General features: G+C 34.7%; 1 protein-coding gene across 1 annotated transcript in view; it reads left to right on the top strand.

Annotated features, from left to right (window-relative positions):
* The window catches only part of PCLO (piccolo presynaptic cytomatrix protein), a 400,611-nt gene that overhangs the window by 8,820 nt on the left and 369,532 nt on the right, over window positions 1–22,259 (top strand). The window contains exon 3 of the mRNA XM_015134174.3: window positions 18,063–19,463. Within this exon, the coding sequence (XP_014989660.3) occupies window positions 18,063–19,463 (1,401 nt within the window). The remainder of the gene's footprint in view (window positions 1–18,062; window positions 19,464–22,259) is intronic.

The following is a 22,259-nucleotide window of genomic DNA, read 5'->3' on the forward strand; positions in this document are numbered from 1 at the left end:
TTAGTTCAGCATGAAAAGGCCTGGAATAATGTAGCATTTTAATAGGTAGAGATTCAGAGTTCTTTTTAGGAGAAGGGACAAGAAGACACAAAGCATTTTTAAAAACTCAGAAATTCTCTGGCATTAAGGAATAAAACAGTGAAGATGGTATAAAGAAATGGGCAGTGAGGTTGGAGATAGGTTAGAGTCAGACTTTGGCTTTTCACATTTAGTAGGTAATGATGAGCATATAAATAGAGAAGAGGTTTAAGATCTAAGAGAATATGAGAGATTCATTTTTTAAAGAGATCTAATAGCCTCTGCTTAATGAGAAGACACAGAAATCATTTAGCCTGTCTGGAGGACAACTGTTAGTGGACTATCTGTGCATTACATCTGCAAGCACCCCAGGAAGTAACTGATAGCAGGCAATGAAGGATTATGTGATTTAAATATCCCTGAGACGTGAAGCTTGTATACTTTTGTTATAAATGAAATATATCATGATAATAACAATAATGATCATTGCTAATTTATGTTAATGTGATACTTATGAAAAAATGATGCAGGTTTAAAATATATCAACTTTTGGGTTTTCTAAAGTAACTTACTTTTTAAAACAAAAGTAGTATTGAGTAATTTAACTTTTCAAATAAATAATCATTTATAAAACTACAATTAATAAGAATATGCTGCATTTGATTTTATGGAGAAAATCAGAATATAAGTATTTTATATATATACATATATATACACAAATGTTTTTATATATACATATATGTAGCTTTTTAAGTTTTGGTGAAATATGCTTCTCCCCATATTATACTCTCCTTATAGGAATGTGAAGTAATAATGACTTCAAATGATAGATGATCATTTTATAGTGTTTGGATTTGTCTTGGTTTTGTGGCAATTTACAAGGCAGAAATATGCAGCTAGAAATTTAAGCTGTATATGCTGTTTCTACACCCAATATAAGAAAGACAGATATTATTTGAATACCTACTATGTGAAAGATATTCTGTTATATGTTTGGTGGGATATAAAGATAACTAAAACATGAATATTGATCTTAACAGATTAAAAATTACTAGATAATACATGCACAAGAAAATAGAATATGTGACCAGATGATAAGAGCTGTGAGAGATATGAATAAATATTATGGACTTCAGAGTAGAAAGTGCTCATTTCCAGGGGATGAGATTAAGGAAAACTTCATGGGGAAAATGGCATTTGAGCTGGGCATATAAAGATGGGCACTATTTCAATAGATATAGGACATGAAACAGTGTAATAATTTGGGCCCAAAGTTGGAACTCCAAAAGTACAGAGTGTATTTTAGGGAGTCAAGAATAAATGTAGGTTAGCTAGGGTGATGGAAAAGAAATGGGCAGTGAGATTGGAAATAGGTTGAAGTCAGATTTTAGCCTTACACGTTTAGCAGGTAGTGATGAGCTTCCTACTTTTTGAAAGGTACCTCAATTAATATGATATACATTTGATAGTTGATTGTACTAATTTGTATCAAATGCCTCGTTACAAAGCATTATTGAATGCTATGGGAGAATCAAATATTTGTTAGATGTGCAGTCTTCTCTCAACCATACATAGGGGAAATACAACTTGCACATAAAAAGAACATCTATATATTTATTGCCATACAAAGTAACTTTGAATAGGGCTTTCTAGTTCACAGAGTCCTTTGTTTTATTAAAATTAAACTCATAATTTTATGGACATATATGTTTCTTCTCTATTATACCAATGAGGAAGCTGGCATTCAAATAGTTACTATAGTTAGTTTAGTTGTGAGGGTCACCCAGATAGTATATTCCCAAACAGAAGTCAATCATTCTGATTCCAAATCAGTTTACTTATGGTAGGAAGAGAGATGAAGTGTTATAGTGTCAAAGGAAGAAACCATCACCATCAGTGGGGATATTAGAGCTATCTTCATGAAAGGTGAAGTATGTGAGCTGGGAATATGAAAGATAAGAATTTGAACACACATAAATGAGCATGGAAGAAGCTGGGAATATAAGGGCAGGTAGAGGGACTCACTAGCTATGTAAAGGCAGGCATTTCCTTATTGACTGAATAAACTTGGACAAGCCATTTACACTTTCTGTTACAGTGGCACCATTTGACATATGAAAATAATAACATGCTCTCTGCTACACACACTGGAAGATTAACTGAAAATTTGCATGAGAAAGTATTTTAGATACGTGAAGTTCTTTTAAAGTTGCAATATATTGCAATAGATAATCTTAATATTTGAAACAAATTTGGCCTTTACATTTATTGTACATTCTTTTTTACATAGATAACAATATTATAAATTCTTAGATGCTGAGGCAGCCATCTAAAGACTTTGGATCAATAGTATTAGTGATATCATTTCGTTTTAACGTTCATTGATTTTTTTTCCTTTAAGAAAAAATGCAATCAAAAGTTCCAATTCTGAACTCTAGAAAGGCGTCTTTTCTAATACTGCCTACCAAATGGCCAGTTTCTCAAAATCCTAAATTATATGGCGGTCAGAATTGAGAAGTTAGAGCTCTAGAGAGAGACTCTAAACTTCTGTTATAGGAGATAAGGTAGGTGAAATTTTGGGGACAACCACCACTTATGTTGTGGTGTAAACACTGTAACTTTCATATGTATCCATGAAAAAGTAAATCTTCATCTTCCAAAGAGGATGTAACACTCTAGGTAAAGTTGCCCTCAAATATTCAGATTGAGTAAACCGTTTTTCTATGCAAGATAGAGACAGAAGCTGGACATCCTTTGGTACAATTACATGAATTTATTATTTTCCAACTTGATGTTTACATGCACGTAGCTCTTCGCTTGCGTGATGTATGGGTGAAATAGATACATTTACCATTCCTTGAAAAAGGAAGAATTTCTCCAACATTTTTTGTTACCAGTCTATCAGAATTATGACTGTTTGCTTGTGACCATCATGGCTCTCTAATGACTACCAGGTCTGGGAATGAAGGAAGGACTGGATAATTAGCTACACTCAACCACAAGCTTTAGGGAAGGGGACGTGTTTACTCCCTTAGTTCCGAACTTACCAATCATCACCCCCCGACCCGCCCCTGCCACACATGAGCACTTTAGGCAACCCAAACATCTATGTGAAGAGGATTGCCTTTAAATTAACTGCCCTCTCTGGAGGCTATCAAGATGTATGCTATTCCAGACAAGCCTTAGGAATCCACTGGCTCCAAGCCTAGACCTTTGATGCCTAGACCATGACCAGTGGAGTGTATAGCCGCATCTCTTCTTGTGGGCCCATTAATTGAATAAATCTCTCTAATATTTTCCCTCTCTTTGGGCTTGCATGTTGACACAGAACCTGAACATTTGCTTTCTAATTGGAGGCAGAAGTATGTTGTTTTTGTTGGTTTACTTTATCTCTTTTGATAAATAGCCTTACTCAAGATATATTTAGGAACAGAGATCTAAAGGCCTGTCTCTAATGTTTGGTAAATTTCCCAACTCTTATTAATTTTTGTAATAAGTGAAAATGACTTGTCACTTTTCAGAATGTTGAAAATAAACCAAATGTTAGGGATTAAAATGGATTTAAGCAAAGTTTTCTTGACATTTTTTTTTTTTTTTAGTTACTATGGCAAATATATGAGTCAGTTTTTTTTGCAGAAGCCAGATACTTTGTCTAACAAATCCATAGCCACCTTTAATGAGCTAAAACAAACAAACAAAAAACTCCTTGACTTGCATATATCAACTTTCATATGAACTTTCTCCACTTAATGAAAAACAAAACAAAACAAAAAATGACCGAAATTCTTTAGTTGGGTAAAATGGCTTAACCGGCCATGACCTTTCGGTGGATAATCCTGTTGCATCTTATTTTTCTAGTAAGAGAAATGGAGAGAAGTTGTTCGGAAGAGCTGGTAGAAAATAGTGGAGCTATGCCAAATGTCAGGAGGCTGGAATCTGTGGAGAGAAAAAGCCTGTAAGACATTCCTGATGGTGAAGTAACTGAAAGAACTTTTAGAAAAGAGGATGTTCTCTTTTTAGTTGCTTGCTGTTTTTAGCACAAAGACTTTTTTTTTTTACCTGAAATTCTAAGCAAAAACTGCCACACAGTTCCTCTTAAAAAGGAGGACTGAGCACACACATGCTCATGTCCTCTATCTTCAAGTCCCACTTTTAAAAAGATTTAAAGTGTAGTCATTCCAAGAAATGTGAAAGAGCTCCAAAAATGTTAAGTTGGTATATTGAAGAATTCCTTGAAGGTAGAAAGAAAATTGAAAGGACAAATAGCTGAGAAAACCACTGTCCAATTGTCTACTCAGGAGACCTCAGAGAAACCCTAACTTGGAATCAAAAAATATAAAAAGCAGTAGTGGGATGTGGGTAGCAATCAAAGAATAAATTGCAGAACTGCAGTAGGAACAAAAGGACAATTGGTCTCTTAATCTTCACTGGGAAGACAAGATATAGGAGGAACCCCTTCAGGCTAAAGCCAGAGATTAATCCACAAATGAAAGGCTGACCTGCCTGAGGAAAGGCCCCCATGAGAAAAATAGAACCTTCAAAAGGAAGAATAGAAGTGGAAGTGATGCTCCTCTTCCACAAAGGGGTATTGCAAAAAAGAAAACAAATAGAACATTACTCATCTGTGAGTCAAATGCTCTAAATTATTACCATCAGAGTAAAACTGTCCTTACTCAGATACCGTCCTGTTTTCTCTCATTCTAAGTAGAGAATAAATGGGGAAGCAGAACTGTCTACAAACAGACAAAAAACTGTTGATTACCTATGAGTGGATTAAAAGCCTAACTAGACATTTTAGCAATAACACTGCATGAATGACATACATGAACTGATAGAAACAATAACAAAAATAACAACCCCATAGGAAAAAGTTCATTCTTCAAATAATGTAAGAAAATTGTTACTATTCCTGAGAGATATGTAAGAAGGTATTTCCTTTATAGTTAACATACACAAATTTCAATGGACTGGCTGAGGGTAAACAAAAGGAACTCAATTAATGGTCTGAAAAATAAGGACCTAGAATTTTCCCAGATTATAGAGTTAAAAAACAAAAGAAAAAACGTATTTACTTACTTAGCATCTACCATACTTCAGGCATGTTCTTGACTCTGGGAATACAAGAGTGAACAAAGTTGGCAAAATCCTTCCCTTATGGAGCGTGTATTCTAGTAAGAGTCACAAATAAATACAACATACGGTGAGACAGATGTCAATGTGTTATGAAGAAAATTGAAGTAGGGGACGGTTGTAGTATGTTCCAAGAGAGGGATGGGGTTGGGTTGTAGGGTTCCCTCACTCCCTTCTATTGGGTGATTACAGTCTGAAATTGATGAGTTACTTGGCAGTCTAGAATTTTTAATGGTGACTAAAATTCTAATCGGTGGCTGTAGTCCTAACTGAGGGTGTGGGTCAAGGGTGAGGGTACTAAGGAAGGAAAAGGTGTGAATGTACCCAAGAGTGTGGATAACTCTGAGATGTCTTCTTCACTCCTGCCTGTTGTAATGTGGATGTAGAGGAATGTGGATGTAGAGGAATGAGCATTTTAAGAAATCCACAGCATAAGGAACTATTTCTATTCCTAAAAACAGGTAATAGTATAATGTTGTCTTATGAAAAAATTCACCTTGGATAACAAGGTAAAAATATATTAGATTTTTAATTCATATATAAAAAATAAAATCAAAACCTACTATTTGATATTCTAATGGCAACCACAAGAAAAACTAAAAGCAAAAGTTGATATTGACTGATTCCTGAAAGTAAGATTTGGTAGTAGTGAGGGAGGATTTTACTTTTTATGTCATACATTTATGCACTATTTTTTTTACTTTTAAAATTCATGTTATAACTAAAATTAACACTGGTATAATTTAAAAACTCTAAATCATCAAATGCTTAAACAAGTATATGATATAAAGGGCTAAAGGACTTGATTCTTCATTTTTACATCTTCAGCCTTGGTATTCTTCTTGGTGAAATGTCAAGAATTTTTCATTCCAAATAACAATGAGGATTTGAAATATTTTAAGCCTTTGATGCCAAGTTTGGTCAGTTTCTTTGTTCATTCTTTGCTTGTCACAGCCATGTACGCTTTAACTGGTCCTAATGTTTGCATGAAGCCAATAGAGAAAAATAAAGTACCTAGATTCTATGCATAAGGTTTTTGGAAAACAAAGTATTTTGGTTTTTTTGCAGTTCTCTGATAATCTCTATGGTATTGTTCATACTATTTAAAGTGAGAATATCCTAATTATAACAAAATGAATTTACCTTTATTTAAAGTAGTTTTCTAATGAAATTAAATATAATTCAATCATTTAAAAATATGTATTGTTTAATTATGTTTACAAACACTATATTTGTTTATCTCTCATCTTTGATGTGATGCAATTTGCATATTCCCTGGATTTATATTTTAATATACACCTAGGCATATACATTATATGTAATATTAATATTATATACATACATAAATTTAATCATTAGAACCAAAGCTTTTTTTTTTTTTTTTTTTTTTTTACTTTCAGCTTTTAAATGACTAGATGTTTCAGGTATCTTTCTGGAGAGCCAACTTTCATAATGTCTAGTAAGCCTGTTGTTATGTATTATTAGCTTGGTAGGAACAGATGTTCTGCTGTGAAGGCAGGTACCCACCGTTAAGATCATTTATTGGGTCTAGGCACAGTGGCTCATGCCTGTAATCGCAGCACTTTGGGAGGCTGAGGTGGGTGGATCACCTGAGGTCAGGAGTTTGAGATCAGCCTGGCCAACATGGTGAAACCCTGTTTCTGCTAAAAATAAAAAAATGTAGCTGGGCATGGTGGTGGGTGCCTGTAATCCCAGCTACTCTAGAGTCAGAGTGAGGCAGGGGAATCACTTGAACCCGGGAGGCGGAGGTTGCAGTGAGCCTAGGTTGTGCCACTGCACTTCACCCTGGGCGATAAGAGTGAAATTCTCTCTCTTTCAAAAAAAAAAAAAAAATTTATTGGATCAGTAAGCTGAATATAGTATTGGGGTAACTTGCTCATTGTTTATATTCCTTGAGAAAGCACACATATCTAACAGTTCCCTATTTCACATCTTTAATTTATAACTAAATTCTCTTGGTATCTTAATTTTAGTTTAGATACATGAGCTACATTTAGAAATGATTCAAATATATTATTACATTGAAGATAAAGAGGTAAATAATCTATTAGAAGTCTATACTAGTTATCCTTAAAGTAATAATAGTATGAAGTGCATCAGTAAGGTGTCAATCAATATGGGTTCTGGTCCTAGCTCTGCCTCTCACATATGTCCACTCTTAGTGACATGACTATGAATTCACTGAAAAGTACGTCTTGTTACCTTTGATAAGGAAGCAACATTTTCACTACAAACAATGTTTCTTGTCTTTATCTTATCTTACTTCAATAAGAAAGGAGTTTGCTCTCTTGTCACAGGGAAGAGAGATTGTAGTTAGAACACCGTGCATTTCAAACTGTGCACTAGGCACTTTATATGCATTTCATCATTTTATGCTCTTTTAATGAGGTGGTATCCACATTTTAAAGATGAGTAAAGAGATTAAGAAAATCAGAGTTCATATTATAGTATTTTGAAATCTGCCATGTTTCTTGATCAATTAATCATAAGATGGTGCTTTGGAAAACTGGAAAATGTGAGATTTTAAACTTGGGCAACGTGGGTATGAATCCTACCTAGATCAGCTACTTATTTGTTGTGTGATTTGGTCAGGTGACTATTTTTTTTAAGTGTTTAGTTTCATTATTTGTAATGCGAGAATATTCATTAGCTAAAAATCACATTTGGCAATATAAGTGGAAGGGCTCTGAAATTAAAATTATAGGTAAACATTCATTGTTATTACTATTAGCACTATTACCACTACTGATAAAAATCTTTATAACATTCTAATAGGCAGATAGGGATAGGACCATCATTATTGACTCCATTGGTAGATAAGAAAACTGGGTTTAAGAATTTAAATGACTTTTGCACAGTCACAGAATTACTTGGTAATGGATCCCATACAAGAAGTGAGATTTGCTGACCCAAAATTTATTACCTTTTTATGGGAGATCACATTGTCCTTGATTGGATTATTTGGTTCCATTATTTGATACCATTTTCTAAATTTCTGGGTTATGGCAAGTGTATGCATGTTTGTATATTTACATATCCTTAAAGTTAAAAAGAAATTAACGTTCTTGGCAGGGATATTTTCAGAATACTTAGTTTAAAAAAATCGAGGTTTAAGAGTACTTGTTTTTTGCCTTCATACATACTTCTGTCCAAACCAGAGTCTTATATTGATTCATACTTCTTTGCTCTCTAAGAAAGCTGTGAACTCCTACTCTGAGCAGGTCACTCTGTTCAAAATTGAGACTAGAGATGATGAAGGTCATAACTTTAACGGGCCACTGTCAGAAGTAGAATTCAGAGTCTAAAAAGAGAACCAAATGCTTAGCAATTTAAGATGGAATCTTGTTTGTAAAGGAGAATATGAAAAAGTACATATAGATGAGATCAGTTCTCACTTCAATATAAAGTAGTAAAGTACCTTTCCTATTCTTTCTTTCTCTCTAATAAAAAAAATCACTTGCAATACAATTTATAGAAATATGGCACTTCTCTTTTTTCAGCAAAGTAAGCATTACCAGTTGAATACTTAAAACAACTCTTATGAACAGATTTCTACTTATGCAACACAATTTAAAGAAATCAAGTAGCAGGCTTTATTATGTGAACACGTGATTAGGGTTCTGTAATTGTACTTTTGGGGAAAATTTTTAATGTGTAGATCTTTTTAAATTTATTTAAAGTTTTTAACTTACTGACAGGATAGTTAATCTATCCTGTAAATGGCTTAAAGAAATAGACAGAAGGAAATAAATTACAACGAAAAATGTAGGTAAGATTTGTAAAACATTTTTGAAAATAATGTAATGCAGATTAATCATGTTAAAATCAGATTTTTCCTAAATATACTATTAAATGGTTATACATATATCTATGTAAAATTTTAATAATTGACAGTTGTAAGGAGTGTCTATTCACAGAGCTAAAATAAGCTAAAAGTTCCTTATGAACATTCTTTTTATAGAAGCCTTAATATATTTAAGGATTTCATATATTTTTATCTTTTTTTTGAGACGGAGTTTCACTCTTGTTGTCCAGGCTGGAGTGCAATGGCGTGATCTCAGTTCTCTGCAACCTCTGCCTCCCAGGTTTAAGCGATTCTCCTGTCTCAGCCTCCTGAGTAGCTGGGATTACAGGCATGTGCCACCACACCTGGCTAATTTTGTATTTTTAGTAGAGACAGGGTTTCACCATGTTGATTAGGCTGATCTTGAACTCCTGACCCCTGGTGATCTGCCCCCCTTGGCCTCCCAAAGTGTGCAGATTATAGGCATGAGCCTCTGCACCCAGTGATTTCATATATTTTTAAAAATATGTTTATTTCCTTCTCAAGTCAACATGCAAGTAATTGGCTTAATTCTAGTGAGTATCGGATTTAAAGATATGCTGCTATCAGCATATAGAATGAGTTCATATTTAAACCTTTGATTCTTTTCCCCAATGTAATCTTTTGTTATTTCTAAATGAAATAATAAGAGGACAATGCAGTAAACTATTCAGATACTTACACAAACACTGTCTAATTGGAACCCTTGGATCACAGGCTGCAATATTTTGTGGTAGACCTAGGTGTGTGTTCATCAACTGAGGTGTAAAGGTTTGAATTCACCGCATGAGAGGCAGTTTAGAAGTGTTAATGCATAATGTATGTAAGTCCAGTTTACTGATTTGAGATCCTCCTCTCTTTGTGTAATTGTGATACAGTATGGATACACTTTCATATCCGTGTACTGTAATTATTTTATATATTGTGCTTTGGTGAAAGTGTCATTTTTTTTTTTTTTTTTTTGCTGGGGGGAGGGTAATCCTGACAAACATATTAAAATATGCTTTTATCACTTGATCCTATTTGTAATTATTTAGAAATATTATTGCTAGCATTCAGTTAGCATTATTATGGTGAAAAGAGGGCGTATTTAGTTTATGTTTTACAAAGTTTGTTTATGGCTACTGAATTACATAGCAGAAATTGTAATCCATGCAATTTCAGAGAGGAGATATCCATTCAATTTCTAGATGTATTATTTTAAAGAAAATTGTTTTATTAAGTTGCTGAGTATGCCGTCACAGTTCTGAGGAATGCTATTGTCTAGTTTTTAACCAAAATAAGTTATGCATGAATATGAATAGCTAAAGATGTCGACTACAGTGAGTGAGTCATCTGAATCCAAACTGCTGTTGGGGACTAAGTGCCTCTGTGGGGGAGCTCAGGTGGCTTGAGCAGTCCTTGAGTAGCAGAAAACATAATCTGTTATCAAGCCTTATCTCAATTTCATCTTCCTAATACTGATTTTTAAAACCTTTAGTCTGGTTGTATTATGTATTTTTGGTATTCAAAGTAATTGAAGGTCTTCAATAAGTATTTTAAAATAATATGATGAGAAATAGGAGAAAAGCCTTTTGCAGAGTTTGCCATTAAATAATATCTAAAAATTACTTGGTATCCAACATAGAGGTAAGAGTAAGCATAAGTGTTTGCTCTTTTTTTTTCTTTTTCTTTTTTTTTTTTTTTGAGATGGAGTCTTGCTATGTCTCCCAGGCTGGACTGCAGTGGCATGATCTCAACTCACTGCAACCTCTGTCTCCCAGGTTCAAGCAATTCTGCTGCCTCAGCCTCCCCAGTAACTGGGATTACAGACACATGCCAGCATGCTGGGCTAATTTTTGTATTTTTAGTAGAGACAGGGTTTTGCCATGTTGGCCAGGCTGGTTTTGGACTCCTGACCTCAGGTGATCCGCCCACCTTGGCCTCCCAAAGCCCTGGGATTACAGATGTGAGCCACCATGCCCTACATGTTTGCATCTTTTAAAAGTTTATATGAGGAGACAAGAGGAAACAATTGGAAAATACTGTAAACCACTACATATTTGAATTTAAACGCTGTGGTTCAGGGTATAATGGTACTGTGATAGTTGAAAAACAGCAGATGTTCATTGATGATGGAATAATACATGACAAAAGAGGAAATTCAATGTGGATTGTAAAAGATGGATAACATTTACGTACATGTGAGAGGAGCCCAAAGTTGACTGGGAATCATGACTCAGGTAAGAGAGGATGGGAATACTGCTTTGATGGAGTAAATAGTCCATTTAGATGTTATGGTTTGCAGAAAAGTTTAGTTGTGATGAATTTAAAAGTAAGAGCCCAACAGGTTCCATTGTACAAAGACAGGAAAAGAGCACGATTGAAGAAAATGTATTTAACAGCTGATGTGAACAGTACGAAAAGGAGCAAATATAAATTCCTAACATTGTGTTTGTTCTTTTGATGTTTCATTATTCCAAGTAGTATTGCTATGTAATTGAGCAGAGATCATATTATGAATATTATGTAGATGTGTTTAAATTTTCCAGTTAGAGTTACATAGAAGAGAGGATGTTAGTCATTATGCTTTCTGGAATTGTGTATGTGTGTGGCAGGGGGAAAGGGCTTCCATTCTGTTTTGAATCTTAATAAATTAATAATAATTCTGAGCAGGAATATGCTTTAGTTCTGAAACCCCCAAATCTATCAATTCACTTCATTGCTTAGATGTATCAAGTTGATTATTTTGAGTCATTATTGAAGATACACTCTTAAAAATCAGAATATAATTTTTTGGTAATCAATAACTTTGATACTTTATTTTCAAAGTGGCACCATTAATTGATACTCTTTATGTGAAGTTCACAATTAAACCTTCAAGTAGTACTTCTTGAAAAATATAAATAGGGTGCTTATGATTATGTATCAAAGGCTTTAGCCAATGAACTTGTATTACTATATTTGACATCTCTCATACATAACAAAACCTTAACAAAATATAACTGCAGGAATTGAATTAAGCAGACAGGTGTGTTGGAATTATATGCAGATCCACATTAGAATACACAGTGGCCTCAGAATAAGCAGAAATCCTGTCTGATCATCTTCTTACCCCCATTTATATAGCATATTAAATGAGAAGACTAAAGGAACAAATACTTTTATGCCTTTCTTTTGTTTCTTTCCATAGAGATAATTGAGTTTAAATAGCTCATTAAACAGTTGTATCTTCACACCTTGAATTTCATTTGTGCACCTTCTGTAAGTAAGGCTATAGGTAGGGAAAGCAAAGATGACTATTTTTCCTTATTTGTCATACAAAATCTAGAATTTAGGAAAAGTTCAGGCTTGACAAATCTAAGACAGTTGGATTCTTTCCTTTTAATGTTTGCACATTGAAGTAAGAGTCATTTCAGGACACATTGATATGGTTGTAGGCTCTCCTGGTAGAGTTTATTCCATTTCTTCCACTATTTGTCAAATGGATGTGGATGGTAGTATAATGTTGGAGAGGCAGTGCCACTTTTGACAGGGCACTTGGGAAGTTGTTTAGGAAATCTTTGTGGAAGCCATCTTCTGTGAATCAGGCATAGCTGCAGAGATTGTCTGTCTGACTTCTCCATCTTCTGTGAATCAGGCATGGGGAGGAAGTGATAAGGACTAAAATCATCTAAGGTTTTCATTTATGGCTCTAGAAGATGAAAACCCAATCACGCAGAACGAAGGGACCTAGTGTATTATAGGTACTCTGTGTAACTGGCAGAAAGTATCTGTGGCAGGTATGTCTCTACTCAGCATTGGAGATAAAGGTTTAATTTTGGAAGTGAAACAAAACAGTGATTATCTCCAGGCAGGAAAAATATTTATGGCTAGCAGATGTTGTAATTATGAGAGACTCTTCAATCTGAATCAAAATGAGAATAGGTTTTCAGTGGCCTAAGGTACAAAGTAGGGTTCTATGGAGAATGGCATGCATCTTGAGAATGCTGTACAGGTTGGCTGAACAGTGGGAGATTCACAGTAAACACAGAGTGCAGTTAAACATTTTAAATTAATTTGTTTAATTCAAACCAGTTCAAAAAATGTTTATGAACATAACTGATGCTTAAAGTGTCATTTATACACTGGAGATTAATAGAAAGACTACTATGAGTAAGTCTTTACAGTTTGTTGTTTTGAGTCTTTGGGGAGATACAGCCTTGGAAATTACAGAATTACATAAATACTACCATAAACACCAACAGAATTAGATACGTTAAATTTCTTGTAAAAATTTTTACTTTTCATGGAGGCATTGAGGTTAGAAGGGGTGTGATCGTATTAAACAGGCTTAATGTGAAGTGTTTGAGGAATAATAATGGCCAAATGAGAGACAGTGGCTTTGGAAATGTGAGAGAACCTTTCACAAGCAATCCAGACCCACTTCGGAATAAATGGGAATGTGGTAAAAATATTGTGAGATTTTGAACTTGGATAACTGAGAAAGCAGTGGGAGTGTTACTATCCATTGTTCACCCTAAGTGCGCTGTGAAAGACCTGACTGACATCAAAGATGGTTTGTGATGTTAATGCTGGGGCTGGTTATGGACTTTTTCATTTGGTCAATATATAGGAAAGATTCTTTGCTTTTTTTCTTTTTGTCAGTTGAATCAGGGGCTTGCAAATGCGCTGTTTTCAGTATAAGATTGTTAAGTGCTGAAATACAAATCGTTTCTACCTTCAATAGATTTGGCCAGTATAATTAAATAAAAAGAAGGTGCTTTCTAAAAAATCCTAAGAGGATAAAAGCTTTTTATGTTGTGCTAGCCATAGATAATGATTTCAACCTGTATTATAGCAATGAGGGGCAAAAACTGATGGATCAAATATCTTTTCTGTGTTGTTTATCAAAGTTAAAATAAATGTGGTCATTTAAAGGACAAAAGATGAGGGGGTGGAGTCTGTTCAAGCCAAGGGTATATTAGGAGAGAAGCAGAATTCTCTCCCTGTGAAGGGACAGTGACTCCTATTTTCCACCTTTTTTTACTAACTCTCCTAACTCTGCTTAGGTAGAGATATATCCATGTACATTTATAAACCACAGAGAATCATTTGATTTTGGAATAAAGATAATATAAAATGTGTCCCAGTGTTGATATACATCATAATTAAATATGTCTGGTAGTGTTCTAATTTTATAGTTGTCCAAAGATAATGTTAGGGCCTACTGGCTATGTATGAAGCTTCAATGTTCAGATTGCAAAGAAACTTAGAATTTTACCAATCAAACCAAATACATTCCAATAAATTTTTCAGAGGAAAAAAAGAGAAACTAGCAGCAAAGAATCACCACAATATCATCAGATTTTTTTTTATATGTAGAATATTTATTCAGTTCTTTTTTCGAGTACATCTTCTCTTCATTCATTGTACTTTAATTTTTGTGCAGGTTTAAATTTATTTCTTGTATGTGTTTAGTGATGCTTAAAATTTTTATTTAATCAAGTCTATCAGAAAATTCTGTTAGAAAATATGATGAGGCTTTAATTCTGCCATCTGTATAGTCCACTGACTATTATCTAAAGATAATTGTTTTCTCTTTTTAAAGCAATTTGAATTGGGATTTTATGTCATAATTTTTAATCTCTTTTTTTTATTATACTTTACGTTCTGGGATACATGTGCAGAACGTGCAGGTGTGTTACATAGGCATACACGTGCCATGGTGGTTTGCTGAACCCACCAACCCATCATCTACATTAGGTATTTCTCCTAATGCTGTCACCCCCTGTCTCCCCACCCCCCAGCAAGCCCTGGTGTGTGATGTTCTCCTCCCTGTGTCCATGTGTTCTCATTGTTCAAATCCCACTTATGATATCTACCATAACCTTGAAATTGTCGTATGCATTCACTTGTTTGGTTGTTATATCGCCTTCATCAGGACAGGGATATTTGCTGCTTTTTTTGTTTGTGTGTTTTCTTTTTGAGACAGTCTCGCTCTGTCACCCAGGATGGAGTGCACCTCGGCTCAATGCAACCTCCACCTCCCAGGTTTAAGCAACTCTCCTGTTTCACCCTCCTGAATGGCTGGGACTGCAGGCATGCACCACCATGCCTGGCTAATTTTTGTATTTTTAGTAGAGACAATGTTTCACCATGTTGGTCAGGCTGGTCTCAAACTCCTGACTTCAAGGGATCTGCCCACCTTGGCCTTCCAAAGTGCTGGGATTATAGGCCTGAGCCACAGCACCCGGCCTGATTTTTGCACCTTTTATTCAGTGGTATTTGCCTTGTAGAAGGTGCTCAATACATATTTGAATAAAAGAATAAGTATTGTTTATTTTGAAACTACTTTGGTTATGACACTTGTTAAAAAGCATAAAAGCAATTAATGAAAATTACTAATCCTGGAAATTTATAAATTAAACTAGTTAATATGGATACAGATCTTGCATGTAATAGGTATTTTATAGAAAAATGTCAGTGACTATACATGTAAGAATTATGCCTTTAATTATATTTTTCTTATTTTGTCTGGCTGCATGATCATGAGGTGATCATGTGAGGCTATGGAAGAAAATTAATGAGAAAAACACACAGTAGAACAGCAGAGTTGACATTGATAATGGGGGATATGGGTGAGTGGGTAGATGCATATTTATAGACATATTTCCTTCCATGAAAGAAAATGGAGTGAAATTGTTCTTACATTTTTGCCTGCCTTTTGTCATGGTACTTGCAGAAGTAGCAATTGTTTGATTGTTTTGGGACTTAAAATATTTATATGTATAAAGAGCTATTTATTTTGTGAAATGCTTCAAACATATAGAAAGGTTAAGACAATATAGTGAGTACAGAGGTGTATAATACCCATATTGAAAACAAATATAATGAATATCCATGGCTGGCACGGTGGCTTACACCTGTAATCCCAGCACTTTGGGAGGCCGAATCGGGCAGATCACGAGGTCAGGAGATAGAGACCATCCTGGCTAACACCGTGAAAACCTGTTTCTACTAAAAAATACCAAAAATCAGCCAGGCGTGGTGGCGGGCGCCTGTAGTCCCAGCGATCCGGGAGGCTGAGGCAGGAGAATGGCGTGAACCCGGGAGGCGGAGCTTGCAGGGAGCCGAGATTAAGCCACTGCACTCCAGCGTGGGTGACAGAGCGAGACTGTGTCCCTAAATAAATAAATAAATAAATAAATAAATAAATTGAATGAACGAATGAATATCCATATACCTACCACCCATATTTAACAATATCATAATTTTACTTTTTGATTCAGATTTTAAAACAGAAGTATAACATTTCAGTTCAAATTGAAAATCTCATTTAACCTTCTCCAAACATCAGTTTACTTTCCATGAGAATGCAAAATAAGCCTTGTGATACTGGTATATGAGTTTAAATAATTTCAAAGAAGTTTTAAAATGTCTAGGAATAATTAATTCAATTTTTTTTTCAAAAAGAAATTGTTTGAAAATAGAAAATGTACTGTTTGCCAGCTGAACACTTTGCAGTTTTGTACTGTGGGAAATTTGTCTGGTGCCTGTGCTCTTTATATTTATATATATTTTTCATTGTGCAGCATTCTGTACAAAGAATTTCAGTGCCAAATTATTTACATTGGTTACATTGGGTGGAGAAAGTTGGATCATGGTATAATTATATATTCTAAATTATTTTGGTAATATTTAAAATAGTTATAAGGAAACATTATTTTAGAATAATAAAAAAGGTAAATGTTAAACATAGGTACTTTTAAATTATCTTCTAAAATATAGTATTAAACACAACACCTTTTCACAATAGATGCAATACAAAAAAAGCATTTGCATATTGTGTATATGTATATGTATATGTCATATATATACAAATCTCTGCCATTCACATGCATACACGTACATGTATATATCACCAGTCAAATATGTACATTCCTTACTCATATTGCTTTTCCAAGTATCTTCATAAAATTTCTAAGGAAACCATGTTTCCTCTATTAAATCATGCTATTTGTGATCATTTGAGGGAGTGCTATTATTTTTTATTTACTTTGTTAATAGAGAATATCCTATTTCTAACTCAGCATGGTTAACAATTTGTATTTTAAAATATTTGAATTTCACGTTGGAGGGGGGAGTAATGCTTTGCCAATTTTAAAAATTAGCAATATGTTCATAATTTAGCAATCCTACTCTGGGCTGTATATCTTAAAATTGATTATGAGCCATCAATAGAGGAAATAACTCTCATAACTGATTTATGGTATCTAACATGTTTTATTCCCAGAAATAGTAAACCATGTATAATCTAAGAAAAAACAAGTTTTGTGAAAGCTTGTTAAGAAAAAAAACATAAAACTTGCTTTTTCTTAAAATTGTACATGGTTTTCTATTTCTGGGAATAATAAAAATTTAAGTAAATCAAAGGCAAAGAATAACAGAATTACCATTAGAAGAAACACAAAACTATATTTTGATTTTTACTTTATTCCTTAAAATATAGGGTACTTTAGCCCCTGAGGAGATATATATACACACACACACACATGCACATACACATATAGATATATATACATATAGGTATATATGCATATATTAAATATAAATTTTATATATGTATATGAATATATATATAAATTTAATATATATATAATTTTTTTTTGAGACAGAGTCTCACTCTGTCTCCCAGGCTGGAGTGCAACGGCATGATCTCGGCTCACTGCAAGCTCAGCCTTGTAGGTTCAAGCGATTTTTTTGCCTCGGCCTCCTGAGTACCTGGGATTACAGGCGTACACCACCATGCCCAGCTAATTTTTGTATTTTTAGTAGAGGCAGGGTTTCACCATGTTGGTCAGCCTTGTCTCAAACTCCTGACCTCGTGATCCGCTCACCTCAGCCTCCCAATGTGCTGGGATTACAGATGTGAGCCACTACACCTGGCCCACTAATTATGAATAACAATTTATTAAAATAATTTTCTCTGCATTTTCTGCTTTGAATGATGAGAGACATCGTTTCAAATGGCAGTACGCATGTTTTGAAAACATTTTTGTGTTTTTACAGCATTATTGTCTTGGTGACCATTGTTTTATTTTATTTGTAGGTAAAAGAGTGGCTCTGTTTGAACTGTCAAATGAAAAGAGCTCTAGGTGGGGATCTGGCTCCAGTTCCATCATCACCCCAGCCCAAACCGAAGGCTGCACCTGTTACCGCTACATCAGCAGTGAGCAAATCATCCCCACAGCCACAGCAGACTTCCCCAAAGAAGGATGCTGCACCAAAACAGGATCTCTCCAAGGTACCTGAGCCTAAAAAGCCACCACTAGTGAAACAACCAACCCTCCATGGCTCTCCTTCAGCCAAGGCCAAGCAGCCTCCTGAGGCAGATTCTTCATCCAAGCCAGCCCCTCCCAAAGAACCTTCTGTCCCATCTGAGCAGGACAAGGCCCCTGTTGCTGATGATAAACCAAAGCAGCCCAAGATGGTAAAGCCAACCACAGACTTTGTATCTTCATCATCAGCAACAACACCTGATATTCCAAGCTCCAAAGTACAGTCACAAGCTGAAGAGAAAACAACCCCTCCTCTAAAAACAGACTCTGCCAAACCCTCACAGAGTTTTCCACCAACAGGGGAAAAAGTCACCCCATTTGATTCTAAAGCCATACCTCGACCTGCATCAGATTCAAAAATTATTTCACATCCTGGTCCTAGTTCAGAGGGCAAAGGTCAAAAACAAGTTGACCCCGTACAAAAGAAGGAAGAGCCCAAGAAAGCACAAACCAAAATGAGTCCTAAACCAGATGCCAAGCCAATGCCAAAAGGGTCACCAACACCCCCTGGCCCACGACCTACTGCTGGCCAAACTGTCCCCACACCTCAACAGCCCCCAAAGCCTCAGGAGCAGTCAAGACGTTTCAGTCTGAATCTGGGAAGTATTACTGATGCCCCCAAATCACAGCCTACAACTCCTCAAGAGACCGTGACTGGGAAACTCTTTGGGTTTGGAGCATCAATCTTCAGCCAGGCATCAAATTTAATTTCCACTGCAGGTCAACCTGGACCTCATTCACAAAGTGGACCAGGGGCCCCAACGAAACAAGCCCCTGCCCCTTCACAGCCACCTGCTTCACAAGGGCCACCCAAATCCACAGGTCAAGCACCACCAGCACCTGCAAAAATTATACCTGTGAAAAAGGAAACAAAAGCCCCAGCAGCTGAAAAATTAGAGCCCAAAGCTGAACAAGCTCCAACAGTAAAAAGAACAGAAACAGAAAAAAAGCCACCACTTATGAAGGATAGCAAATCTTTAACAGCTGAGCCTCAAAAGGCTGTCCTTCCCACAAAACTGGAGAGATCTCCCAAACCACAACCAACCTGTCCTGTCTGCAAAACTGAACTCAATATAGGTTCTAAGGATGCTCCTAACTTCAATACTTGCACTGAATGCAAGAATCAAGTGTGTAATCTCTGTGGATTTAACCCTACACCACATTTGACTGAGGTAAGTAATATGTATATATATATATATATTACATATGGAGGTAAGTCTATGGGTTTATTTTGAAATGTTTGGGTGGCCAAATATCTGAGCAAAAAATACATTTTTAGTGAAGAAAATAAATTGATAATCTTAGAAGTTTCAACTACTTATTACCAGCTTACCTTCTTACTAAGAGTTCATGTTATTTGTACTTTCCTGGGTTAATGTACCGCAAGTAAGAAGATGAAATAAGCTAAGTTAAATGAACATCTTAATTATTAAATTAATATAACAGTGATCCAATCATTCATGAAATAAAGAAAAAAAATAGCTTTTGAGGACTATTTGGTTTTCACATGTAAACTCCAAATAAAAGGTTTTAATGTTTTATTCCCATCTCTAATCCTTGTGGTCTCTGTAATACATTAATAAAAAAAGTTTGTTTGGTTGAATATGAATAAACACCATAGAATCTATTATGTTAAGAACAGTTAAAAACTGTTAAGAACTTTGTGTAAGTTAAAAATTTTGCCCAGTAGAAAATAGTGGTTCAAATATATTGTATCTAGGCTTTTTATAATTCTGTTTGAAATATTATTTGGCATCCATATGAGATGGCACTTTCCTAGGAGCTGTGGAAAGAATGAAAGGTATATGGATTTCTATAACTAACATGAATGGCTTTTTTAATGGGATGATAAGAATACTTTTTCTGCAATGTAAATGACTAAAAGGCAGATGACAAATTTCTAATATAGTTATAAAAGAATGAATCTATTAACATTAATAGCATGTTAGGGCTATTAGAATATTTAAATCATGGGAGACTAGGGGGTTAAACAATTACTACTGTCTTAAATAAGCAACAACAATGTTTTAATAAACAGTCTGGGAATTAATCTAAGTAATTATTCCAAGCTTTTATACAAACCAAAAATACTTAATAATTTCACTCCACTGTCCTTGGTTTTGTTATTCATTATGATGAAAAAATTGAATAGATTTTAGCATTTATATAAAATAAGCTTTAGAGTTTATTTGTTTTTGGTGGTGTTCTTGAGTTAAATATTTTTTTAAAAAATAAACCGTAGAAAAATTTCATTTTACTTTAAAAAGACGTGTGTTCACTTTGATCTAATTAACACTGTATGAAAATGTTGTTGCTACAAGTTTAAGCAGATTTTTTTTTCCTCTTTAGCTGTGATGAATAATTTTAACTGACAGTCATCTTAAAGGGACATACATTTTGGTTTCTCTCAGCACTTCATGAATGGTAACAACTATCATTATTAGTTACAGTGTTTTGGATTCAATGTAAAAGCAAAACCAAAAACAAACCTTAAAAGAAAACACTTTTAGAAGAGAAGATTTTGGTTGTCAATTCATGAGAGAAAATTTTTGCCAATACAATTGTATTTATTTTGTATATTAAACAAAATTGTACCTTTTTGATGAGGATCCCTATGGTATCAGCACAATGAAGTTATAAAGCAAACTGCATTTCCGAAAACAAAACTACACTTTTTGCATTTCAAGTATATTTTTACACACTTAAAAATGGGTGCGTAGTGTAAGTTGAGCACTATAACTTAAAATTTTACATATATGTATATGGATATGCATAGATACATATGTATGTGTACATTTGAATTATAGTAATTATTAGAATTCTCTCAATATTTGGAAGTCTAATAAGAGTTGCTTTGGTAGAAAGACAATAAACCTTTCAGGGAAATCTTTGATTTTCTGTGTGTTGGCAAATAATATTTTGAAAGTGGTAATCTGGAAAGGAGATTTATTGAATGAAGCAGAGAATTACCAAGGACATGTGTGGAATTTCAGTACTTTGAATAGTTTGAAAATCTAAATTTTCTCAAGTATTTAGATGGGTTAGATGAGGTCGTACTTGAAATGTGGTAGTGATCATATTAGATAATCAGTCCTTGTTCAAATTATTTTGCTCTGTGGCAATTTCTTTGAATTTGGAAGATTAGGTTTCAGAGGGAAGAAAATCTAACAAAAGCAACTAGTATTCCTGGCTCACCTTGACTATCCTAATGTACATGAAGTTTTCAGTTAGTATAAGGTCTTAGTGACCTCTGATTTCTAAGTAAAGTTCACCTGGCATCAGGGGAATGAATAAAGGTTAGCTGAGTTATTACATGTTCAGGTAGTCTCTATCATTGCTCCACAGGACTTTGGAAAAATGGCAAAAGGAGTTAGTTGAAAAGAATGGCATGTGTTTGCCTATGTGTATATATGTATATGTACACATATACATATATAAACATATATACATATACCCTTATGTATAGATGTATATGTATCCAGCAAACTGTAAATACTGTTAACAGGTGTAATTCATGCTACAATGTCAGTGTTCCTACTAATAAATCTTTCTTCATTTCTCTCAGTTAGGAGTTAGGAAAGCATCTCCTCCTAGATCTTTGTTGTGTGTCTACGTTTTCTTTATTCTGCTTGTAATATGTCTCTTGTGACCTAATATTTTCTGCTTGCCTGGTTAGTACTGTCCTTCCGTGCCAATCTCAGAGAGGACATTCTGAAAATACTCAGATTTTATGCCTGAAGTTCAAATAAATGGTATTCCCTCAAGAAAAGATACAATAATTTCATTTATTTTCTAATAAAGTATGTCCAACTCTCTAATACAAGCCTCTGCTTCTCCCATACTGGTCTCTGTGAGACAGGACATTTTTCCTGCTGATGCCACCCTGACCCCTTCTCCCTTTGGCTATTCTGTTTCTCTGGTTGTGAGAAGGGCTTGTCATATTTTGTCATTGGTTGGGAAGCTGTAGA

The sequence above is a fragment of the Macaca mulatta genome, chromosome 3 (assembly GCF_049350105.2).
Source record: "Macaca mulatta isolate MMU2019108-1 chromosome 3, T2T-MMU8v2.0, whole genome shotgun sequence".
In the NCBI taxonomy this organism is placed as follows: domain Eukaryota; kingdom Metazoa; phylum Chordata; class Mammalia; order Primates; family Cercopithecidae; genus Macaca; species Macaca mulatta.